Raw genomic sequence first — 26,349 nt, forward strand, 5'->3', positions numbered from 1 at the left:
TACTGTATATAAAATATTTGTTTGCAATACTCTATCACATGATTTCTGTACTGCCAGTGAATAAACATTACCGGGTTTCAACAAAATGCTTGCAGTATATATGATTATTGTCAACTGTGATCTTAAGTTCAAAGGGGTAGTTTGTAATAAAACTGTTTATAGACCTATAATAATGATGCATACTGCTACTACTACTACAACGTACTACTACTACTACTACCACTAATAATAATAATAATAATAATAATAAAGTTAAATTTCTATAGCACCTTTCACAATCCCAAAGTCGCTTTACAGGAAGGAGAGGAAGAAAAAAGGACTAAGCAGTAAGAGAGGAAGAGAAATGTTCATGGAAGAGATAAGTCTTGAATTGAGATTTGAAAGTAGAAAAAGAAGAGCAGTCATGAAGAGACTGAGGAAAGGCATTCCAGAGTTTGGGGGCAATGGCACTGAAGGATCTGCCCCCTGTGGTGGAAAGTCTGGTGCGTGGGACAGCAAGGAAGTTGTTGCTAGAAGTCCTTAATGAGTGAGTGCAGATGTAGGGGGGTCAATGAAAGATAATTAAAATGTGTTTTGCAACATTACAATGGAATAAGTTTTGCTAATTTCTTCAGACTTAAGACTTTGGTTTACTTTTTTTATTCTCACTAGGATATTAGCTCTGCCCCACCAAGAACAGAGCTGCTCCGTCCTGCCACAACTCAACTAGTTTTAACAGAGAGTGGATCAGTTCAAGTGAAAGTTAAAAAAAAATATATTATTATTATTAAACTGGGGGCAGCACAGTGGTGTAGTGGTTAGCATGGTCGCCTCACAGCAAGAAGGTCCTGGGTTCAAGCCTAGTGGCTGGCAAGGGCCTTTCTGTGTGGAGCTTGCATGTTCTTCCTGTGTCTGTGTGGGTTTCCTCCGGGTGCTCTGGTTTTTCTCACAGTCCAAAGAATGCAGGTTAGGCTAATTGGTGGCTCTAAATTGACCGTAGGTGTGAATGGTTGTCTGTGTCTATGTGTCAGCCCTGCGATAACCTGGCGACTTGTCCAGGGTGTACCCCATCTCTTGCCCATAGTCAGCTGGGATAGGCTCCAGCTTGCCTGCGACCCTGTAGAACAGGACAAGCAGCTACAGATAATGGACGGATATTATTAAACTGTAACAAATAGCTCAATATACTATAAGCGTGACAAAACAAGCAAAAAAAAGTGTCATGGCTTTTCTTAACAGAATTTAAGATGTTAAAGGATATTTTCATATTTTGTCACGCTGTAGTTAAAGAAATAATAGTCTGCACATATCTGGAGCAATTATCAGCAGCTTGTGGGATCTGGGCATGATATGAAATCAAAAGATCTCAGCTGAGTTTTTTTTTTTTTTCAGGAAATCTGGGCTGAGGGACGTCTCATCTCATTATCTCTAGCCACTTTATCCTGTCCTACAGGGTCGCAGGCAAGCTGGAGCCTATCCCAGCTGACTATGGGCGAAAGGCAGGGTACACCCTGGACGAGTCACCAGGTCATCACAGGACTGACACATAGACACAGACAACCATTCACACTCACATTCACACCTACGGTCAATTTAGAGTCACCAGTTAACCTAACCTGCATGTCTTTGGACTGTGGGGGAAACCGGAGCACCTGGAGGAAACCCACGCGGACACGGGGAGAACATGCAAACTCCGCACAGAAAGGCCCTCGCCGGCCACGGGGCTCGAACCCGGACCTTCTTGCTGTGAGGAGACAGTGCTAACCACTACACCACCGTGCCGCCGGCTGAGGGACGTGCTATACTTTATCATCCTAATAAACTGCTCTGTAGGGCTGAGGTGTGCTGAAATGGCTGCATCCTAAAGAGTATCCAGCAAACACGCCCCAAGATTCAGCCTGACTCAAGACTCATGGATCTTCTAGTCAGTGCCCCAGGGTTTTGACTTTTTACAACACTGAAAGGGTGTAGCTTTCTAACTTATGTTGCTCTGCAATAACAGACTAATATATAGCAGTTTAATTTTTCTACCTTTATAGTTATAGTATAAAATTTATTGTGTAGGGTTCCTATACTCAGAACCAAGGCAAGTTGTACATAAAATATTTAAGAGACTTGAGAAATACTGTTCTATATGGCTTTATTTTAGACACAGTCACTGGATATGAGGAGTCACATGCTCTGATCGACTACTCTACTACTAGGCTATCAGCTCATATACCGTGAGTAAATGGCGGAGCGCGTTTCTGAACCACCCGCCGAGGACAAAATGAAAACTCTACTTGAAAACAAAACCCCAAAAAAGCAACAAAATATGGAATAAAAGTATTTGATGGTAAGAAAGTATTTTTATTTTTCAACAATTATAACATTTTTCACAAATTGCTACCCTCATTTTGCCCGTTTGTTTACATTCTAAGCAGAAGTGATTTTGTCAGATGTTTTGTATAAAGTTTTTATTTATTGAATTTGTAAAAAATAAAAAAATGTTCCGTTTCTCAAAATCCAGTGAATGTGGATATAATAAAACAGTTATTCCACTCAATCTAGTCATACATGGCTTATAGGCAACTCAGCACTACGCACCTCATCGGCTATCAGCTCATGTACGACTCAATTTCGTGGAATAACTTAAGTATACAAAAATCCCTGGAAATTTACACCAAGGCATAAATGGCACAAACCTTTGGAGGTGGCAGTGACAAGAATCGGTGAGTAGCAGGTGGATAAAATACTGTTGTGGCAAAGAGTGGCACTTTTGCAGACAAAACATGCTTCACTGGAAAGAACAACATTCAGTACATGTTTGAGTACATCATCTGGCCTCTTATGCCACTGAATTTCACGGTTAACCTAACTATGCTACTTATGATGAAATAATATACACTAAGTAACTTTAAAAACGCACATTGATAAAACTTGCTGAATTCGTGCTGAGTTTATCTCAAGAAGAAAAGAAATATATCACAATGGAAAAATAACTTCGTTCCGCCCGAATAAGTTCCAAATCTGTGCTCAAATCAGAATTTAAGGGAGTTGTACTCAATAACGTACAATATGACTCGGGTAGTCAATGACATGGACAGGCTTTAATTTTCAAACAAATTTTGCATACACTGTACACACACAATCTTGCCTATAAATACCCGGGGGAAATGATGGGAAAATTGTCATTATTGAAAATGCCAAGCCCGGCACTTCGGTGTTCATCATTCGACCATTTTCCGTTTGAGTCAGCGTTACAGACAGACGGGGAGCACCAGGGATCGTCCACGCCCTGGTCAGCCTCGAGTCACGACGCCAGTTCAGGATCAGCACATCAGGCTAGCTCACCTCCGTGACAGATTCCTGACACCCTCAGTCACTGCTGCTGAGACCCCTGGACGACACAGACCCAGAATCTCCAGCATGACGGGCCGAACATGGACCAACTGTCACTTTGAATTTTTTTATTGTGAATTAATTCTTGAGTTTGACAATAAATGTCCTTTATCGATGTTTCAAGATGTGTGTGCATTACATACAATATCATAAATTTCAAATATATGCATGGATCTAAAGTGATATCGTGTTGAATTCCATTGTGCGTTTTTAAAGTTACTTAGTATATGTGAAACATAACAGTAATACCTCGTCAGTTGCAAAGCTGGGGTGTGCAAACTTTTGCACACAATTTTAATGTTCTTGACCTGGAATAAAGTGATAACTTGATTGATGCATGAAAAAAATAAATCAAGCAGATGAAATCTGGTTGGTAACAAACACACTTTTATTAAAAAGAAGAAACCTGATAGCTAGTTAGGAATCACTGTTGATCTGCAGTGTATTTGAAATATTAGTGTTGAATTGGTAACAAAACGTGTTAGCACTGATAAGCTTCTTCAGTCTCCCATGTCTTTGGTGTCACTCCATATAAAATATTACAATACTGGTCACTGTTCATGTGCATTACAATAATTAAGAATAACAACATCGTATCAAACAACATGACTTAAATACACAATACAAAGAGGTGCATTTCTCAACACTGACGTTCTTTCAATGCATGTACCCTGAAGAGCATTAGAATAAGAGTAAGAAAACAAGCTGGTATTATCAACTAGGTCCACTGTAAAAAGAGAGATTTAAAAACAGGACTGCTTTCACTGCCACTGTGCTTAGTCTGAGTCCAGTAAAACCGTTTATGTCCTCAAAGCTAAACTGCAGTGCCAACATAGTTTAATCCCATCATCAATTACAAACAGGATGAAATATTCTGTACATATATGAACAACACGGTGATGTAATGGCTTGACACTAATCCTTTTTAAACGTCTGTTCAATCTCTTTGAGCAATCACGTTGAGATATAGATACAGATGAAGGACGCATCCCAGGCATCTAATGAAAATATTATGGACACTGTTAGCCACTGGGAAGCATCTTTCACGTCAGTGAAACTCTATAGACTTCAAGTCGTGAACTGTAACTGTGTGTCGATGCTGTGGGTGCAGACCGTGTCATTCAACTATGATATCTTGCATGTGGTCCTTGTACAGCTTTGTGACGGGCTCAGGGGTGGGTAGATGAGTTTGGATTTCTTCGTTCCGTTCCTCTTCGCGCCGCTGCTGGCTATGACGGAGTAGGAGCGTCCGTGCATCATACGGGCGTTGAGGCCGTTGGCCATGGAGAAGGACTTCAGGTGACTCTTTAAGGCAACAGGAAGTGGGAGTTTGTCCACCAGGTGCACAGGGGTGCAGGAGACGATGGATCGGCAGCACAGATCCTGCAGACTCAACACTGCACACAGACAGAGACGCACACAATCTGATGATACACTCCCTACCGTACATTGCTCAATGCTTATTGAGTGTCCATGTCTTCAAAAGATATGCGACTTGTTTGCCTGCAAACAAAACAATACTTCTGTATTATAAAATGTGCTCAGTGACAGCTGGAGGTGATATTAGAAGGGAAGTTAAAATCTAATATCCATCAATAGCAATGAAGCCATTAGGGCTGAGTAATGCATTATATAAGAAAGCATCACTGGTGAGACAATAAGAATGGTGTGGGGGAAAAAAATATCAGACTCACTTTTTTTTTTTTTGTTAAAGCGTGTATTGCTCTACTCAGTGGCAAACTGTTACTATTAGAGCTGGGACTTCAGCTCAGCCAAACCTTACTCAGATACACCTAAAAAGCAACAGGGCAAAAGATTTTGCAAGGGATTAGCAGCAGGCTGCCAGGTCGTGCCACTGTGTGCAGCTGTCGATGTTGATTTTAAAAGTAACTAAGCAAATTACATAGGGAAATGAATACTTAAAGTGCCATTCCACCATTGGATGTATTCTCATCTCATCTCATTATCTGTAGCCGCTTTATCCTGTTCTACAGGGTCGCAGGCAAGCTGGAGCCTATCCCAGCTGACTACGGGCGAAAGGTGGGGTACACCCTGGACAAGTCGCCAGGTCATCACAGGGCTGACACATAGACACAGACAACCATTCACACTCACATTCACACCTACGGTCAATTTAGAGTCACCAGTTAACCTAACCTGCATGTCTTTGGACTGTGGGGGAAACCGGAGCACCCGGAGGAAACCCACGCGGACACGGGGAGAACATGCAAACTCCACACAGAAAGGCCCTTGCCGGCCCCGGGGCTCGAACCCAGGACCTTCTTGCTGTGAGACGACAGCGCTAACCACTACACCACCGTGCCGCCTGGATGTATTCTTTGGCATAAAATACAATATATTTTATGACATGACTAGACAGAGAAATCTTTTAGCTTCAAAATGATATATCAAACATAATTTTTTGACAACGACAAGTATATTAATTTTGCGACCAAAGTCACCTACCCTTTTAATTTCCACGCGGTAGTGAAACGTGATGTCATCGGCAGGTTCCCCTTCTTGTGTACCACGTCACGTGTGACGTGGCACAGATTATCAGCAATGGCGGATAGAACGCGATTTCCACTTGTCGATTGCTGTGCCGATATTCACCATCGACCGTCTCCTTTGGGCATCACTTGCTATTTTCCTTCACTTCTTTTCCGAAGCTGACAATCGCGTTCTATCCGCCATTGCTGATAATCTGTGCCACGTCACACGTGACGTGGTACACAAGAAGGGGAACCTGCCGATGACATCACGTTTCACTACTGTGCGGAAATTAAAAGGGCAGGTGACTTTGGTCGCAAAATTAATATACTTGTCGTTGTCAAAAAATTATGTTTGATATATCATTTTGAAGCTAAAAGATTTCTCTGTCTAGTCATGTTGTCATAAAATATATTGTATTTTATGCCAAAAAAAATACATCCAATGGTGGAATGGCACTTTAAGTAGGAGTGAAAAATACTGTGCCGAGTGTACATAGAAGAAGAACAGGCCAGAGACAGAAATCTTAGTTTCTCGGTCGTTAGCCTGTGCTACTTGCTCTTGAGAACACTGGCTTGACCGCTTTAACAACATTTGCCAACACTACTGATGAACGATTCACGGTTAAGCTAGCGCTGGCCTTTGAGAAGGCAGAGGGTGATAAATTTTTGGTCCCTCTCACTATAAATCAAAATCTGATTGGTTAATTCATCGGTCACTTCCTACATAAACATACACTGCCATGGCCTTCTGTCCCGCCAATGAAGTCCTAACCAGTGAGTGAGCCAGCTCTAAACTCTTCTCAGCCTAGAGACAACAAACAAAAAAAAAATAAATTATAAATAAATAAATAAATAATCTCATCGGATAACTCAATTTTAATGCTTGCAGGACAGTAACCCTTTCATTTCTGAAGCAAATTTGATAGAAAATGAGGCCGAATTATAATTATTCTCTTCTGATTTTAATGACATTGTGAAAGAATGAAAGAAATTAAATAATATAACATTTGAAATGCTGATATGTCTGGGCCTTTCTGAAGGCCTAAGAAGGCTCTGATGGTTCCCCTCTGGCTTTACTGTTTTCATGCTGTTTTCCTCCAAACATCAGGCGCAGGAATCAGAAAAGCTGTAACCTTTCATTCAAACCAAATAAAGATACTAAACTCAGTTCTCTTGTCTATCTTTTTGCGTCAGTTGGACAGTGTTGTACTTTGAGCAATGCTCAGTTCATTATCTCATCTCATTATCTCTAGCTGCTTTATCCTGTTCTACAGGGTCGCAGGCAAGCTGGAGCCTATCCCAGCTGACTACGGGCGAAAGGCGGGGTACACCCTGGACAAGTCGCCAGGTCATCACAGGGCTGACACATAGACACAGACAACCATTCACACTCACATTCACACCTACGGTCAATTTAGAGTCACCAGTTAACCTAACCTGCATGTCTTTGGACTGTGGGGGAAACCGGAGCACCCGGAGGAAACCCACGCGGACACGGGGAGAACATGCAAACTCCGCACAGAAAGGCCCTCGCCGGCCACGGGGCTCGAACCCGGACCTTCTTGCTGTGAGGCGACAGAGCTAACCACTACACCACCGTGCCGCCCCCAGTTCATTATACTCATGACTATTTCACACGCGCTTTCTCAATCATTGCTGGTGACGTTATGGATGTGTCAGCGACACGAGCTGAAAATATCAGCACCAGTGCGGATGAAGTGTAGGGGGTGTTTGACTCCGTGTCGTTACCTGATTTCAACTGTACTGTCACTAGCTGCCTTCAGCCTTAAGACTTCCATTAAGAGCAAAGAATATGATACGGATGCAAAAACCACCCCAGACCATTTTTTTTTTTTTTACTGTATTTTGATAAAACGTTTACTATTGGCCCCTGGGATGGTTTTTGTTTCAAAAGTATGGAACATGATTTTATTCTGTTTTACAATAATTTTAAGACAGAACACATTTAAGTCAACCAGGAACTTAAGACACAGCCGTAAACAGAGCATGCATCTGTTGGTTTTTTAGGCTGTTAAAAGGACTCACTTGGGATAAACTTCTTACCCATTAGTGTGAAAACTGTAAGTAAATAAAGGCTGGCTTGGGTTATTAGGATATATTAAAAACAAAAAGCTTATTTATTGTTCATGACCACAGCCAAAACAAAACTTTAAGGCTTACAGCCACAAAACCAACCCTAAACTACCTTCTGTAATCATTTCATTCTGTTTATGTTGGATCAAACAGCCTTGCTTAAATCCCAGGCCATTACTTTGGAATTTAACCACTGGGTGTCTCCAAAGTGGCTGCCGAAGTTTTGCATGCTTTTGGTTTACGAAGCATTCTTTTGTTGCATATGTAATTACCGTGTAAAGTTATGAGGTCATTTACTAATAACTAAATGAGATTTGAAACTAAGCCTGTTTAAGTTTATTTAAAAATACATTCCAGAAGACTGCACTTTACATATTTTGTGGATGTGGACATGCGTTTCTTATTAATGCGCTTAAAAAATAATAATAATAAAAAATAAAAAAAATCCCCAACACCTTTCTTTGGTCTTCTATTTAAATTCCTACCTTCACACGCAATGCAATTAAACTCCCAAGCTATTGTGATACTTTAGGCTGTGAATAATTAAATAGTTTGGTGCTGGTACCTTTGTTAGGTCTCCAGAGTCTCTCCATGCCGTGGCGCATTAGAACTATGCGAGCCAACTCCGTGAAGGACTCTGTGATGTTGAAGTTACACAGAGGGCTGACTTCGAAAAACGTGACACCCAGCCGCTCAGCAAAGGCTTGGGCATTTTCAGTCGTCACCTGACGTTTGTAGGCCAAGTGCAGACGGTTCCCCACCAGGATCTTAGGGACTCCAGGTGCATGCTGGGTATTAATTTAAAATTAAAAAAAAAAAAGCCACATGTAAACAAAGACACAAGCAGTCTTTCACAATTTTCTGCACCTCATGCTGTACACACACACGATGATTCCCATACTCATTTCATATTACAGCACAGATTTGCTATGAAAAACAAACGAAAGCAGAAGAATAGGAAGGAATTGATGTTTTACCTCATCAATCTCTTTAATCCATCTGTCAATTCCATCAAAGGACCACCGATTTGTAATGTCATATACAAGGATAACACCCTGTGAAAACCACACGCTGCATTACATTAGATATACAGTATTAGAGTTTGACATTATATAAATACAGTATATATTGAATCCTTCATTTTGATTGGTCAGATGACTGCGTGATGATTAACGATCCTGATTAATTTTCTAGAAAAGCAGCTCTGACAGTACTGATGGCTGCCAGGTTTATATTAATGCTCATGTATAGTAACAGCCAATTCACAGGTACTTATATGACGGACGCCCCATGATGATCTTAAAGTGCTGATGACACGTTTTTGACATCTTTGGCGATGTTTTATAACATAACATAAAAAGTAATTCCCGATGATCCATATATTAATTCACGAAGGTGCCTATTTTACAAGTTATGATGATAAACGCGGCTATTTGGGCAAATTTGACAAGGCTGCGGCACCCAGGAGACGGAGGAGGAGGAGGAGCTATATGACGTCAGCGAAAGAACCTTCCTCCTAACTTACCAGTTTGTTGTTGCGACAGGTGTTCAGTTTATCATTATTAGTATTTTTATTAGACATTATTATATATATAGTTATTATGCCTTCGCGTTGTGTTGCCGGCTTTTGCTCCAAAACCTACAAGGATGGGGTAAGTTTATTCAAGTTTCCCAGAGATCCCGAGCTGCATGCGAAGTGGGTGAAGCAAGTCAGGCGCACTCGTGACAAGTGGGAGCCCTCACCAACATCCGTCCTGTGCTCTGAACACTTCGATTTGGATTGTTTTGACACCCTTCCCAGCTTAAAAGAATCTCTTGGGCATGCAGTTGAGCACAAACGTGTGTTACTACCATCAGCAGTGCCTACACAGTGTTGCCAGACTGGGAGGTTTCCTGCCCAGTTGGGCGGTTTCAAGTGCATTTTGAACATATTTTGGGCTGGAAAACGTCAGCAGTATCTGTTGCCAGATACTGCTGAAGTTTTCCAGCCCAAAATATGTTCAAAACCCACCAAAATGCACTTGAAACCGCGCAACTGGGCGGGAAACCTCCCAATCTGGCAACACTGCCAGTATTCCGGAGGGGGTCTACTAGTAGCTATGCCGGATACAAAGACAGTCCTCCTGTCAGAACATGTGTTGTGAAACGACATAAGATAAAGGTACATAGAGCTATAGATTCTACATGATAATCATAAATGTAATCATAAAGTCAGCGTGATATCAGTCATGTATTTGCTTGTGAAAGCTTGCGGCTTTCATGTAACTGCCACCTAGCAACGAGAGGCAAAGGGTAAAGAGGGTAGGCTATCATAGATTCTATTCGGAAGAGATCAACACAATTCTAGACTCCCAGAAGAGGAAGAGCTAGCACTAGAGAGTTCACCGGCGTTTTCATGTGCCATTTCCATTGAGTAGAACCAGAGCAGAACAACCAGTGAACCGCAGCGTGTTCTCCCGCTGACGTCACAACATGACCGCGAGCCACGGACCCAGTTTTCTTGCGCTGTGCAATTAAAAGTTGGATATTCGCGTAACAACAGCTTCTTTTCACGTAATTATAACAGAAATCTAGCATGTTTGCCATGTTGTATAGTTTATTTAAGAAATTGCATAGAGTCATGTTCGTGTCATCAGCACTTTAAGACAATAATAAACTGATAAAAAATATATATGTTATTTAACAAAGAAAAGAATCATTGATATGGTCACGGGGAAGGAAATGTTTCCTCCGTGAGAAAAGGCTTCAGGACAGAGGACTTTCTGGTTTCTTAGTAACATGACAAGCTGTGCATTTTAATTTCAAGCAAGATAGGGGGAGGAGGAGGATGGAAAAAAAAAAAAGACCGGTAAGGGAATGACTGTTTAAAGCTGCTCTAATGTAAAGCAATAACAGGGACTGACTTGTCTCGCAAACGTTCGACAACATTAAAAAGTTAATAAAAATCAAAGTGTCGTTCATTAATAAATTAAAAAGTTGTAAGCACTGGCAATTTGCCGTGGCAGAACAGCAATAAAACTTGTCAGAATATACTGTTATCACACCACCCTGTTTTATTCATCCTATTAACCTCCCAGGTAGCACAGAACTCTGAAGGTTATAGAGTATACCCACTTACTTTATGAACGCTTTAATGAGAGATCCAGTAATATTTCTTTATTAGCTCCTACAGAGCGGACATACCCAGTTTACCCTGTGCATAAAATAGCACACAAAGAGTGGTGTGACGATTTCCTCTCATTGTGGACAAGATTATGACACGTGTGTATGGGCCTGACCACGGGAAATGTCACATTAACAGCAGCGACCCACCCCTGTTTAACCACATACCACACAGTTTGAACAGGAACTGCTGATCTCTGGGTGGAGCGTTTCAAAACTCTGGATGAATTCAACAACTCCTCCAACACACAATGCCCAAATCCTCCCTCTCTCCCTCAGCTTGTTTTTCAAATGTAAGAGATTTACTGGGAAACCCATCCGAGAGCGTACCTGTGCTCCTCTGGAGTAAGAACGGAATATGGTGCAGAAACGCCCCTGTCCAGATGTGTCCCTGCAAAATAAACACCATCACTCTCAATCAGTGAAGTATTCTTGTGCTATGGAAAACGAGCGCGTCCACGGGCCAACAGCAGTTCAGATATTTCTCTGGCTTCATTCTGTCCTGTGCTTTGGAAAATAAATGGGTTCTGGGGGATAGTGAGCAGAAGCTAGACATACAGTACATGCCTCTACAAGCATCTCATCACTATGGATAAAAGCATGAATTATTTGTAATCTTTCTTCACTTAAGTGCTTCATGCATGGATATACAGTGCAAGTAATAAATTTACGGTGGACTAAATATTTACATAGTTCAATATAAAACTTGCGGGAATGCTTGGCTGAACGTTTCGACAGTGATGGTATAATTTCCATACTTGGGCTCATACACAGATTTCTGGCATATGATCATACTGCAAAAACCACGGAGCACTGCAGAATATTCTGCTCATGATGCTACAACTGCAGCAACAAAAATAACTGTTTAATGGATCCAAATATTATTACATAACACAATATATATTTTATTTAAATTTTGTGCATTTTTTTAAAAACATGTACGAGATACTTGGACTTCTGTCTAATTTATTTCATAAACTGAGAGTGAACTCATTCTGATGGTGATCTACTCACCAAAGCTGCAGTTTGACTCTACGCCCATCAAGCAGTATGGTGGTGGTTTTACAGTCAATCCCTGGAGAAGAAAACATAATTGAAAGGTGAGTATCCTATGTACACTGCCTGGCAAAAATACTTAAGCCTTTGATTGGATAATTACTGCAGTGATCAATGTGTTTCAGGTGGCAATATTATTTCAACCCTAACTGATGCAGTGAGTAGTTTCTCATTTCTTAAATAAATAAATAAATAAATAAATAAATAAACGCCAGAAGACGTATCCTGTGGTCATGGCAAAGATGTTACAGTGTTTCAGAAGGGTCAAATTATTGGCCTGCTTCAAACAAAGAAAACAACTAAGGAGATTATCAAAATTACTGGAACTGGGTGAAGAACTGGCCAACGCATTATTAAAACCAAAAGAAAACCACTTGTTAATGAGGCTAATCAGAAAAAAAGGCCTCAATTTACTAGGGAGCATAAAGATTAGATTTTGGAGCAACTGAAAAAGGTTATGTGATCCAATTCGTCCAGATTTATCCTATTCCAGACTGATGGGTACGTCAGGATAAGACAGGAAGCACAGGAAATGATGCACCCTTCACGCACAGTGCAGTTTTATAATCTGGGGTGGATTCAGTTGGTCAGGTCGAGGCTCAGTAACATTATGCAGCAATAAAATAAAAAGTCAGTTGACTATCTGAATGTACCGAGTTACCAGGTAATCCTATCAATGGATTCTTTCTTCCTTGATGGCACAAGCATTAAATTAGAGCTCAAATTGCAACAGAGTGGTTCAGGGAACATGAGGAACCATTTTCACACATGAACTCCCTACAGCCTAGGTCGCAACCGGCCGTACGTGCTCCTACGGCCGGGCTACGTTAGTCTGGTTAACACCAGACCATATCACAAGTGAAATATGGTCTGGAATCCGCCTATTGAATTTCTCGTAGGGGAGGTGTGGTTTACGATTGTCAACGGCCGTTTATTGGACGTTGCGAATGTCTATCATTTGGCGTATACGTAGCCCATGGCCAATCATGGCAGTTGTACCCGGTGACGTAGTTAGAGCGATGAAGAAGACGAAGAAGAGAAGAGAAGAGAAAGAGAAGGCAAAACAAAAATAGGAAAACAATGGCACCGAACGATTACTGCCGTTTGTGCAAGACAAAGCTTGATCGAAAGTTTGGTTCGTATCGCTCGCCGCCATGTTAAATGTGATCCGTAAACAGTCCCAAATAAACTACAAGCTTCCGTTTGTCGAGTAGTATGCGTCACCATCTTTCCACCCCTCCCCACTCTCTGATTGGCTCCCTAACTCAGGCGAGCCTTTAGACCATAGTTTCCATGCTGTCTTTTCAGATCGGAACGATTGTGCAAAGCAGCATGGGATTTCCCAGGCTAGGGCTACGTGCAAAAAACGAAAGAAACGCACGGAGGGCACGCGTGTGACGTGCTGATTTTCGAGCCGTAGACTGGCTGCAGAAGTTCTTTGTCATGTTAAACAAACTCTACGGGCGCTTACGTTTTTTTCAGGTTGCAAGACAAACTTACGGCCAACGTGCGTCTTTCTCCACAAACAAAAAAACCGCAGCGATTTGGGAAACGCCAAAAATCGTGCGGCCAAAAAATCGTATGTCCGGTTGTGACCTAGGCTTACCACAGAGTCCTGACCTTAACCACACTGAAAATCTTTGGGATGTGCTGGAGAAGACTTTACAGAGCAGTTCAACTGTCCAGTCATCAAGACAAGATCTCGGCAAAAAATATAATGCAACTCTGGATGGAAATAAATGTCGTGACGTTGCATACAGTTGTTGAAACAATGCCATGGCAACTGTGTGCTATAATCAAGACAAAAAGTGGTCCAATTAAATATTAGTGTGTGCGAAATTATTTTGGCCAGGTGGTGTAATTAATTATGAACATTTAGGTAATGATTTACATTCAGATTTTCTTACCTAAAAATATTCACTACAGTGGTGCTTGAAAGTTTGTGAACCCTTGAGAAATTTCTATATTTTTGCATAAATATGATCTAAAACATCATCAGATTTTCACACAAGTCCTAAAAGTAGATAAAGAGAACCCAGTTAAACAAATGAGACAAAAATATTATACTTGGTCATTTATTTATTTATTGAGGAAAATGATCCAATATTACATATCTGTGAGTGGCAAAAGCATGTGAACCTTTGCTTTCAGTATCTGGTGTGACCCCCTTGTGCAGCAATAACTGCAACTAAACGTTTCTGGTACCTGTTGATCAGTCCTGCACACCGGCTTGGAGGAATTTTAGCCCATTCCTCCGTACAGAACAGCTTCAACTCTGGGATGTTGGTGGGTTTCCTCATATGAACTGCTCGCTTCAGGTCCTTCCACAACATTTCGATTGGATTAAGGTCAGGACTTTGACTTGGCCATTCCAAAACATTAACTTTATTCTTCTTTAACCATTCTTTGGTAGAACGACTTGTGTGCTTAGGGTCGTTGTCTTGCTGCATGACCCACCTTCTCTTGAGATTCAGTTCATGGACAGATATCCTGACATTTTCCTTTAGAATTCACTGCTATAATTCAGAATCCATTGTTCCATCAATGATGGCAAGCCGTCCTGGCCCAGATGCAGCAAAACAGGCCCAAACCATGATACTACCACCACCATGTTTCACAGATGGGATAAGGTTCTTATGCTGGAATGCAGTGTTTTCCTTTCTCCAAACATAATGCTTCTCATTTAAACCAAAAAGTTCTATTTTTGTCTCATCCGTCCACAAAACATTTTTCCAATAGCCTTCTGGCTTGTCCACGTGATCTTTAGCAAACTGCAGACGAGCAACAATGTTCTTTTTGGAGAGCAGTGGCTTTCTCCTTGCAACCCTGCCATGCACACCACTGTTGTTCAATGTTCTCCTGATAGTGGACTCATGAACATTAACATTAGCCAATGTGAGAGAGACCGTCAGTTGCTTAGAAGTTACCCTGGGGTCCTTTGTGACCTTGCCGACTATTATGGCCCTTTTCCACTACCCTTTTTCAGCTCACTTCAGCCCGACACGGCTCGCGTTTCGACTACCTCAGAGCAGCACGACTCAGCTCGCTTCAGCCCTACTCAGCACCCAAAACTCGCACGGTTTTGGAGTAGGGCTGAAGCGAGCCAAACCGAGCCGAGTGGGGCTAGGGGCGTGAGGAGACACTCCCCTGTGCACTGATTGGTGAGGAGGAGTGTCCTCACATGCCCACACACGCCCCGCGAGCACGCTGGGATCTGTAAACACCGTAAACCCGGAAGAAGAAGAATTAAGAATTACGAGAATTTCTGAAGCCTTATGCGCCTCGCCTCATCTATACGCTCTTGCCAGTATCTGTTGGAGGTGTTGGTGACAACAAGCCACAGCACCAAGACCAGCAACACTAACAACTCCAGGTCCTCCATGTTTATTGTTTATTATCCGGGTCGTGAGACTACCGCTTAAAAGGTCACTGATGTCACTGTTTGCGCCGCCTAACAACATCATGTGACGTCCACCCACTTTCGCTAACTCCACCCAATGTGTCCACCCACTTCCAGCCAGCACGGTTCAGCGCGGTTGTAGTCGAAATGCAACTCCAACAGCCCCACTCAGCCCAACTCAGCATGGCACGGCTCAGCCCAACTCAGCTCCGTTGGTAGTGGAAAAGCGGCATTGCACGCCTTGCTCTTGGAGTGATCTTTGTTGGTCGACCACTCCTGGGGAGGGTAACAATGGTCTTGAATTTCCTCCATTTGTACACAATCTGTCTGACTGTGGATTGGTGGAGTCCAAACTCTTTAGAGATGGTTTTGTAACCTTTTCCAGCCTGATGAGCATCAACAACGCTTTTTCTGAGGTCCTCAGAAATCTCCTTTGTTCGTACCGATACATTTTCACAAACATGTGTTGTGAAGATCAGACTTTGATAGATCCCTGTTCTTTAAATAAAACAGGGTGCCCACTCACACCTGATTGTCATCCCATTGATTGAAAACACCTGACTCTAATTTCACCTTCAAATTAACTGCTAATCCTAGAGGTTCACATACTTTTGCCACTCACAGATATGTAATATTGGATCATTTTCCTCAATAAATAAATGACCAAGTATAATATTTTTGTCTCATTTGTTTAACTGGGTTCTCTTCATCTACTTTCTGGACTTGTGTGAAAATCTGATGATGTTTTAGGTCATATTTATGCAGAAATATAGAAAATTCTAAAGGGTTCACAAATTTTCAAGCACCACTGTACACAAGTTAACATTATATCACAGCAATATGAAATTCTCAAGTCTGATTAATCAGACACAACATTGCTCTGTCAGTTCTGGCTGTGAGGCAGATCACAGGTTGACATTTGGTTTATATGCACTTGTTCTATTATTTTGTTTCTACAGTAACAGCTAAGCAAGTGTATGATTTGAGGGAATGTAAGTGATAACAGGAATCGAGCAGTCATGCAAGAATAAATATAAACTTACCAAAAAAAAAAAAAAAAGTACATCAGTATTGAATTAATATAATTGTTGGCAAACTGGCAACACTTTGGGATGCACTGTTATAGAAAAATCAACTTCAGGATAGTAACGTCATCACAGAATAATCACAGCCACTGATATGACAGTTCCTATAACAGCATGTTCTGAAGTGTTTTGTTCTTCACTTGATGAAGTCTGAACTCCAGCGTTAATGCACCATTACATCACAGGCATTTAGCAGATGCTCTTATCCAGACCAATGTACAACATACCCAGAGCAGCTTGGGGAGCATTTGGAGGTTAGGTACCTTGCTGGTCTAGGGAATCAAACCAGCAACCTTTGGGACCCAAAACTGCTTCTCTAACAATTAGGCCATAGCTGCTCCACTACTACCATAAGTAACAAACAAAGTAACAGAAACTGAGGCCCTGTCCACACGGCAACGGATTCAGGTGAATCTGATAAAATTGTTTATCGTTTCGGCCTGGCGTCCACACGGCACCGGCGTTTTGGGTGCCCCAAAACGAACTCTTTTGAGAACGGGTTCCAGAGTGGAAAAATCTGGCAACGGCGTCGTTGCGAAGTCATCTGGATGAGTAGGACGGATTTGTTTACGATGACATCACAACCACATGACTGTCAGTGCTTCATGCCGGGTAGAAGTGTAACGAACTCGATGCGAGTTGTCAACAAATCCTATAACTTGGTTCATGAAACGCGCTTACAAAATATTTTCACTGCTTTCCAAAAGCAAAAACAATCCCGCCAGCAAAAATAGGGAAAAAAAAAAAGGAGCGATCTCACCTCTTCAGATGTTGGTTTAAGTCCGACAATACATTCCTCAAAAAGGGCATAGAAGAACAAAGTAATCCATCAACGTGTAGCATTCAATTTATTCCGGACCATTAAAGAATTCTGGAGGATATCAGAATGTTGGCGTACCGGCTTCCATCTACCCCCATTCATTCCTCTTTCCGCGTCTTTCGTTTTACGCTACTGATTAATAATCAAAACTTTATGTGGCTGATGCTACAGAAGAAGGGGTTTATGCGCATGTGTCTACTTCTATTGTTCTGGTGTCTCCGATGGGACCGTCTTACAGCGCACGTAGAGGTGTGGCATGTGTATTGCATCGTTTTCAGCAAGTGTTGCGTTGCCATATGTACCTATTTTACTGATCCGTTGCCCACGTGGACGCAATATTTTAAAAAAAAATTCTCGTTGCCATTGTCGTGTGGATGTAGCCTTAAAGTTCATTTTGTTCAAATGTTAACTAAAATGCGCTAACCATTTTTCTCATGTATATATAAAAATAAATCCACATTTGCATAAATTAAATAATAGCACGTCGGTAAATACTGACATGACAAGCATAACTTTGGTCAATGAGCATAAAGAGTGGAACTCGCCATTCCAGCATTTAGACATGCAACATTTTGGATATTTAAGTTATTCCATGAAATTGAGTTGTACATGAGCTGATAGCTTTCCACAGTCACTGGATTTTGAGAAACAGCATTTTTCTTCTTAGCAAATTCGAGAAATAAAACTTTATACAAACCGTCCGACAAAATCATTTCTGCTTAGCGGACACGTGACAAATTGCATACGTGTGTAGTAAAATATTAAAATTTTATTTTTCTTTGAGGTTTTGAACCAATTTTTTTTTAAATTCCAAGAAATTTTAAATGCTTAAAGATGAAGAATTTAAACAAACTGGCGAAATTACAGTAGCAATTTGTGAAAAATGCTATTATAATAATAATAATAATAATAATAAATTATTATTGAAAAAAAAAGATATGCTCTTACCATCAAATACTCTCATTCCATATTTTGTTGCTTTATTTTTTGGGGTTCTGTTTTCGAGTAGCTTTTATTTCGCCCTCGGCTGGTTCAGCAACATGCTCCGCCATTTTGTTTTTCTCTACTCATGGTATACGAGCTGATAGCCTTGTAGTAGAGTAGCCAAATCAGAGTGCACGATTGCTCATATCCAGTGAATGTGGATATAATAAATTACCTATATACTTATTTTTAGGGGCGGCATGGTGGTGTAGTGGTTAGCGCTGTCGCCTCACAGCAAGAAGGTCCGGGTTCGAGCCCCGTGGCCGGCGAGGGCCTTTCTGTGTGGAGTTTGCATGTTCTCCCCGTGTCCGCGTGGGTTTCCTCCGGGTGCTCCGGTTTCCCCCACAGTCCAAAGACATGCAGGTTAGGTTAACTGGTGACTCTAAATTGACCGTAGGTGTGAATGTGAGTGTGAATGGTTGTCTGTGTCTATGTGTCAGCCCTGTGATGACCTGGCGACTTGTCCAGGGTGTACCCCGCCTTTCGCCCGTAGTCAGCTGGGATAGGCTCCAGCTTGCCTATGACCCTGTAGAACAGGATAAAGCGGCTAGAGATAATGAGATGAGATACTTATTTTTACTCAAGGATGACATGAATATTGGTGAAAGCAGGTATTCGTTATTTGGCTTCTTTGGTTCAGTGTTTAGGCAAACATCAATTAATACGATGGTTGACTATTTACCAATTTTTATTGCTTATACATTTTGAGGTTCAGGATTTGTTATTGATAACCAATTCAAAAAAAAAAAAAGTCTTAATGTAAACCATTAAGACTTCAGAAATATCTGAAGTACAATTCAGAGTATACTTCAGATATGGTAAAATTTACTTTTATTAATTATACAAAGCTCAACAAAGATAAAAATAAAAATGCAAAAATAGGGAAACAAATGTCTATTTTAATTGCTTCACAATTCATTCAGTGTTCCACTGCTCACACCAAGCTATCTTTGGGCAACCACAACTAACAAAGGAAACACTTCAGATGCTTCTTTTTTAGTAGTACTTGGTGTCATATCTGTGAGGTTTTTGGCTCCAAACACAAAACACACACAATGATTACTTGGACTACATTCCTTGAGGACAGCCAGACTGAAATCCAATGCTGTGGATATATACTCTTATCTTTGAGGCATATCTAAGTGACAGGTCTGGGTTACGGATCAGTCACTGTCTGAATGGTGCCATCATAATCTCCGCAGGCATTAAGGTGAGCCTGAGACGTGGAAACCAGAACCAGTCTGAAGATATGCATTAAACAGAACATGTCTTTATACAGAACAGTGCACAAGTCAGTTAAACTTTTTAGCAGAACATGATGCGATCCATGATAAATGACCAGTCGTCAGGGATTTTAGAAAAATAAAATGAAGGCCTTCCTTTTTGAAACAGTGGATTTAAATTAAATATTTCATTTAGTTAAATATTTCGCAATGAACCACAGCAGTCCAACTGACAACAAGGTTTGATGGTTTAGGTTTTATAACGAGGGACAGCAGGCTTTCGTCTAAACGGGGCAATAGGGGCGCTGCGCCCTCTTACTCTCGGTGTGCGCCCCCTTACCGACTCTGTGAAAACATCCCAGCAACACTACGTGACAATGTGTCTGATCATCAAATACGTTATAATTGCTCCAAAAATGTTCCAATCATAGTAGATACACCGCCAGACGGTGCAAAAACAATCCGAATTGGCGTTTTCCAGACTGAGGCGCCATGTTGTTTAGTTGTTTACTTGTCGCGGCTGCTCTCGCGAGATTTGACATGGGTTACATACAAGGTCAGCTGACTTGTAGAGCGAGATTTCTCAAGACTGAATGACCTTTCACTCTACGGCGTGGGAACTTTTGACAGAAGTAGTTCGCGAGTTGTTTTTGTTGACACTTGGGCATTTAAAGATGTCATCCCGCGGCACGAAGCGGAAGAAAGCCAAAGACTGTCCGGGGCAGAAGAAGATTACGTCTTTCTTTTTCAATGTTGACAGACAATTTGTTACAATTTCCCTCTCAGACAGCCTCAGAATGTCCCATTGGAGCATTTTTCAAAGGCTTTGCACGGCGGGGGGGGACAACCGGCACCCCCCCCCCGCTTCGCTCCCTCGCCATGGTGAGTGCCCTCATACTAAATTTTTCTAGAAAAAACCCTGGACAGTAAAACAAAAAAAAAAAATCCAAGTGCCTATTTCTATATTGGAACACATTAACAAACAAACAAGCAACCAATTCGCAAAATGTCTTCAAAAATCAGGCTGTTGAGAAGCTTTGTAATATTAACCCACGTGATTTGTGTCCAAAATTCTGACTGCAAAATGCAGCCTTCCTGTTTGTGTAGGCAACCTCTGATTCATCGACAGATTTTTTTTTTTCTCTCTCTTCACACCAACTTGCTCCATCTCCCTGTACAATTATTCAGTCCACATCTTTTCTCTTCCTTCACAGAACACAGCAACAAGGCCTGGTCATTATCTGAAAGGATGACACACAGACAACCAACTGGAGAGAGGTGGTAGGAAGCTGCAATCTGAGGTACTGTAGGTGATGACGTTCTCGAGCTCAGACTCACAGAGCCATCACCAGCACACACTCGCTGGTACAACAAAACAGACCAAACCACAACACAAACTCCCTTTGTGTTCCCTCCATCTTTGAAGAGAAGGATCGTTTTATTAACCAAGTAGCACAAACAAGCCAGAGTTTTCTCCGTCTGACCTTAGTGTTAAGTTCAGATAAAAACGCTGAAGAGAAACGTTTGGCTTAAGCCTCAGCTCTGAGGTTTCTTTCACAGCTTTGCATGTTGAAAGCTGAGAAGCTTCATTTGTTGATGACGCACTGAGGAACAGGCCATGGAGAAAGGCATCTTTCTATAAACATTCATTCTGAGAACACAGCCTTCCAAACAGGGTCACACAAAAGTGCTTAGACAAACATCTGTATATTCTACGCTTGTATTGCCAGCAAACCTTGGCTGTGTTCACACTCCCACTTGGTTCATCTTGTTTAGTGCCTGAGTGCAGAAGAAAGCAGAGTTATGTAAGTGGTTATGACAATCATAATTGTGCCAGACAGAAAAGAGCCTTCTGTGAGCTGGCAGGTCCGCACGGTTATCATCTACCCCATATTAAATCCAATCTGTTAAACTAAATCACAGGACTGTAGCCCTAGTGTACTCACTATCTGGCTCTTGAATATCTTAGAGAGTCTGGTTTCAGAATAATACTATCTTGGCAGCTACATGTGGAGGCCTAAGGAGGAAAAACGATGCCAAAGATGAGGCACGGTGCATGAATCAACTGTGAAATTTCAAGGCATGGAGGAAGAGGGTGGCATAATGTTCTATGTATGCATCACTCTCCCACCAGGAATCTAATCTTGGATCTGTTTGGATTCAGTATATCCTGTGTCAATAACAAAGTGCAATAGGCTTGTCTGTTTGTAATTGCTGATCAAAGGTTCTACATGAAGCAAATCCAACCGGCAACTCTTCTGACATGTAACTGTAATAAATCGTCCGTTTCCTTGTCTGCATTTAACACCTACAAAATAAAACATTGCGTTGCTGGGCTGAACATGAAACGGCTATGAAAGGGATTCTTTGCTCTTTGACATGGAACAAAGCAGGCTGTGATTCACAGTAAACGTTGACAGACGTAACTAAGTCAATCAATCTGTCATCAATCTCCCATCCTACACATCGGCATTGTAATCCATCATGTGTAAATGAGTCAGAGTGCTCCAGTAACACTTGGACTTTGATAAAGTGCATTCTGAAGATGACCCTTGTTAAAACTAAGTGAAATACTAGGCATTTTAAAGATTGCAACAATTCATGATGCAATAGGTCACGCTGACAATGGAACAGAAGGCAACAGCGCATCTGAACAATCCTAATGTTTACAAAAGGACTACAGATGGTGGATGGGTCACATTTTAACAGGAGCAAAACAAGCTCATGTGGAGCTGTGTCAGGAAAACGCAGACTTAAAATAGGTCAGAAGAGGTCTGTTCTACCAAGATATTTGTAACAAACAAACAATCTCTACACACATATACCCCAACCACACATCTGAGGAGACAATTTATAAACAGGGTTTAGTAGATGCCACCATTTCCATCTTTTACATCATTTTCCCTTTGGTGTTTCACTGAAACGCACAGGTCTCAGAGGAGCAGTTCTTATCCCGAGCAGGCCATCTGCTACCAGAGTTCAAGTCCTAATCGTAAGTCACTCTCTGGTCCCTAATCTTTATGTACATGCATGGTGAGTGAACTATCAACTTAGCCATTATCTGTAGCCGCTTATCCTGTTCTACAGGGTCGCAGGCAAGCTGGAGCCTATCCCAGCTGACTATGGGCAAGAGGCAGCGTACACCCTGGATAAGTCGCCAGGCTATTGCAGAGCTCGCACACAGAGACAAACAACCATTTCATACCTACAGTCAATTTAGAGCCACCAATTAGCCTAACCTACATGCCTTTGGACTGTGGGGGAAACCGGAGCACCCAGAGGAAACCCATGCGGACACGGGAAGAACATGCAAACTCCACACAGAAAGGCCCTCGCCAGCTGCTGGGCTCGAACCCAGGACCTTCTTGCTGTGAGGCGACAGCGCTAACCACTACACCACCGTACCGCCTGATGAGATAACGTTTCCAGAGAGAGAGAGAGAGAGAGAGAGAGAGACAAAAAAAAAAGGCCATGTATTGCTCCCTGGACTGTTTCTATCTGTTTATTGTAAGCTACAGCACCTCATTGTATCTACAATCACACTGAAGTTAGGATTACAATATAAGAGTGACAGGAAACCTTTTGGGAGATGTTTAAGGAACTTTTTTGGACCTACATTTGAAAAGTACCTGGAAATAAACTTATCGATCATGGATGTACACAAAGAGCTTCTCAGGGGAAAAAAATAAACAAACAAACAAACTCACTCACAACACAAAAGTAGGCATGGAAAAGGAGAAAAAAAAGGGGGGGCACAAAAACACAATACATCTTAGTGAGGTCTATGCTTGAGAAAATGTCATAGTTCATATCACAATGCTGAATATCTCCTACACTATTACTAGTTTTTTTTTTTTTTAATTCTCTCTTATGTTCTCCTTTAATGCTTCCATAAAGTACAGATAAACCACATCATTTTACTGAACTTTTTTGGACCTACACTTTAACAATACCTGGAAATAAACTTATCGATCATGGATGTACACAAAGAGCTTCTCAGGGGGAAAAAAAAACAAGAAAGAAACCTTTATTCGTCACATGCACACTTCAAGCACAGTGAAATTCATCCTCTGCATTTAACCCATCTGAAGCAGTGAACACACACATGCACACACTCAGAGCAGTAGGCAGCCACACCAGAGCGCCCGGAGAGCAGTCAGGGGTTCGGTATCCTGCTCAAGGGCACCTCAGCCCAAAGCCGCCCCATGTCAACCTAATTGCATGTCTTTGAATTGAAAAGGAAACCCACGCAGACACGGGGAGAACATGCAAACTCTACACAGAAAGGCCCTCGCCGGCTGCTGGGTTCGAACCTGGAACCTTCTTGCTGTGAGGTGACCGTGCTAACCACTACACTACGCAAAACAAAACAAAAAAACCCCAATACAGCTTAGTGAGATCTCATCTCATCTCATTATCTCTAGCCGCTTTATTGGCAAGCTGGAGCCTATCCCAGCTGACTACGGGCGAAAGGCGGGGTACACCCTGGACAAGTCGCCAGGTCATCACAGGGCTGACACATAGACACAGACAACCATTCACACTCATTCACACCTACGAACAATTTAGAGTCACCAGTTAACCTAACCTGCATGTCTTTGGACTGTGGGGGAAACCGGCGCACCCGGAGGAAACCCACGCGGACATGGGGAGAACATGCAAACTCCACACAGAAAGGCCCTCGCCGGTCACGGGGCTCGAACCCGGACCTTCTTGCTGTGAGGTGACAGCGCTAACCACTACACCACCGTGCCGCCCTTAGTGAGATCTATGCTTCAGAAATGTCTTATAGTTGATAATCACAATGCTGAATATCTCCTACACTATTACTAGGTTTTTTTTAAATTCTCTCTTATGTTCTCCTTTAATGCTTCCATAAAGTACAGATAAACCACATCATTTTACTGAACTTTTTTGAACCTACACTTTAACAGTACCTGGAAATAAACTTATCGATCATGGATGTACACAAAGAGCTTCTCAGGGGGAAAAAAAAAACAAGAAAGAAACCTTTATTCGTCACATGCACACTTCAAGCACAGTGAAATTCATCCTCTGCATTTAACCCATCTGAAGCAGTGAACACACACATGCACACACCCAGAGCAGTGGGCAGCCACACCAGAGCGCCCGGGGAGCAGTCAGGGGTTCGGTACCCTGCTCAAGGGCACCTCAGCCCAAGGCCGCCCCACGTCAACCTAACTGCATGTCTTTGAATTGAAAAGGAAACCTACGCAGACACGGGGAGAACATGCAAACTCTACACAGAAAGGCCCTCGCCGGCTGCTGGGTTCGAACCCGGAACCTTCTTGCTGTGAGGCGACAGTGCTAACCACTACACAAAATAAATAAATAAATAAATAAATATTGGGGGGCGGCACGGTGGTGTAGTGGTTAGCACTGTCGCCTCACAGCAAGAAGGTCCTGGGTTCAAGCCCCGGGGCCGGCGAGGGCCCTTCTGTGTGGAGTTTGCATGTTCTCCCCGTGTCCGCGTGGGTTTCCTCCGGGTGCTCCGGTTTCCCCCACAGTCCAAAGACATGCAGGTTAGGTTAACTGGTGACTCTAAATTGACCGTAGGTGTGAATGTGAGTGTGAATGGTTGTCTGTGTCTATGTGTCAGCCCTGTGATGACCTGGCGACTTGTCCATGGTGTACCCCGCCTTTCGCCCGTGGTCAGCTGGGATAGGCTCCAGCTTGCCTGCGACCCTGTAGAACAGGATAAAGCGGCTAGAGATAATGAGATGAGATGAGATAAATATTGGGGGGGGGGCACAAAAAAAAAAAACACAATACAGCTTAGTGAGATCTATGCTTCAGAAATGTCTTATAATTGATATCACAATGCTGAATATCTCCTACACTATTACTAGTTTTTTTTTTTTAATTCTCTCTTATGTTCTCCTTTAATGCTTCCATAAACTACAGATAAACCACATCATTTTACTGAACTTTTTTGGACCTACACTTCAACAATACCTGGAAATAAATGTCCCCGTCATGGATGTACACAAAGATGTTCTCAGGAAGGAAAAAATAAATGAATAAATAAATAAGACAACACAAAAGTAGATAGTGAATTATCTTTAATGACTCACCCATGTTATATCCATAAGGAGATTCTGTAGCTCCATCCTGCAAACTGGCCAAAATCTCTCCCTTGCCCACATCACTGTCTCCCACTAGCAGGAATTTCAACAGGAAATCGTACGCTTTAGCTGGACTGCTCCTGTGGCTCATCTTCACCGAGAGCTCACTCCCATGGCTCAGTATGGAGCGGCATCGTTTATTTCCTTTACTCGGTCTGACTCTGTCTTTTTCTCCAGAGCTTTCGTTGAGTATCTTTTGCTCGACGCTTCACTTTATTTCCCACACACACACACACACACACACACACAGAGTACAGCTTGTTCTGATATCGGTGATGCTGTCGAGGAATTACCTTCTCCTCACTGGGAATAAAGACACCGCGACGGCTACATCAGCTAACCACTGTTTATACATTTCTCTCAACATTCGTGTGAACTACAGCTTATTCCTCCACACGGACACAACATCACCTCCTTCCACTCTGCGCGCATAAAACTTATGCTTTCTTTATCTGCTTTGTTTTGGCTTCCCAGTCCATTGAAGTTGATCTGCTAAGATTCCACTGTAGCTCCTCTCAGCCAGAAGG

General features: G+C 42.1%; 1 protein-coding gene across 1 annotated transcript; it reads right to left on the reverse strand.

Annotated features, from left to right (window-relative positions):
- Positions 1–3,747: 3,747 nt before the first annotated feature.
- rab40b (RAB40B, member RAS oncogene family) lies at positions 3,748–26,349 on the reverse strand. The gene is made up of 6 exons (XM_060940061.1): positions 25,772–26,349; positions 12,123–12,183; positions 11,439–11,499; positions 8,924–9,001; positions 8,512–8,734; positions 3,748–4,757 (listed from the first exon to the last, which is right to left on the reverse strand). Exons 1-6 carry the CDS (start codon positions 25,911–25,913, stop codon positions 4,486–4,488), a joined length of 837 nt encoding a protein of 278 aa, XP_060796044.1. The 5' UTR covers positions 25,914–26,349; the 3' UTR covers positions 3,748–4,485.

The sequence above is a fragment of the Neoarius graeffei genome, chromosome 14, assembly GCF_027579695.1.
Source record: "Neoarius graeffei isolate fNeoGra1 chromosome 14, fNeoGra1.pri, whole genome shotgun sequence".
In the NCBI taxonomy this organism is placed as follows: Eukaryota; Metazoa; Chordata; class Actinopteri; order Siluriformes; family Ariidae; genus Neoarius; species Neoarius graeffei.

What these genes read in the sequence shown, in the direction of transcription:
- rab40b (XM_060940061.1), bottom strand. Translation starts at nt 25,913, where the DNA reads ATGAGCCACAGGAGCAGTCCAGCTAAAGCGTACGATTTCCTGTTGAAA. An exon ending in AGAGTCAAACTGCAGCTTTG is followed by an intron (nt 11,500 to 12,122) that starts GTGAGTAGATCA and finishes TTTATTTTGCAG; the next exon opens with GGACACATCTGGACAGGGGC. An exon ending in GGATTAAAGAGATTGATGAG is followed by an intron (nt 8,735 to 8,923) that starts GTAAAACATCAA and finishes ATTAATACCCAG; the next exon opens with CATGCACCTGGAGTCCCTAA.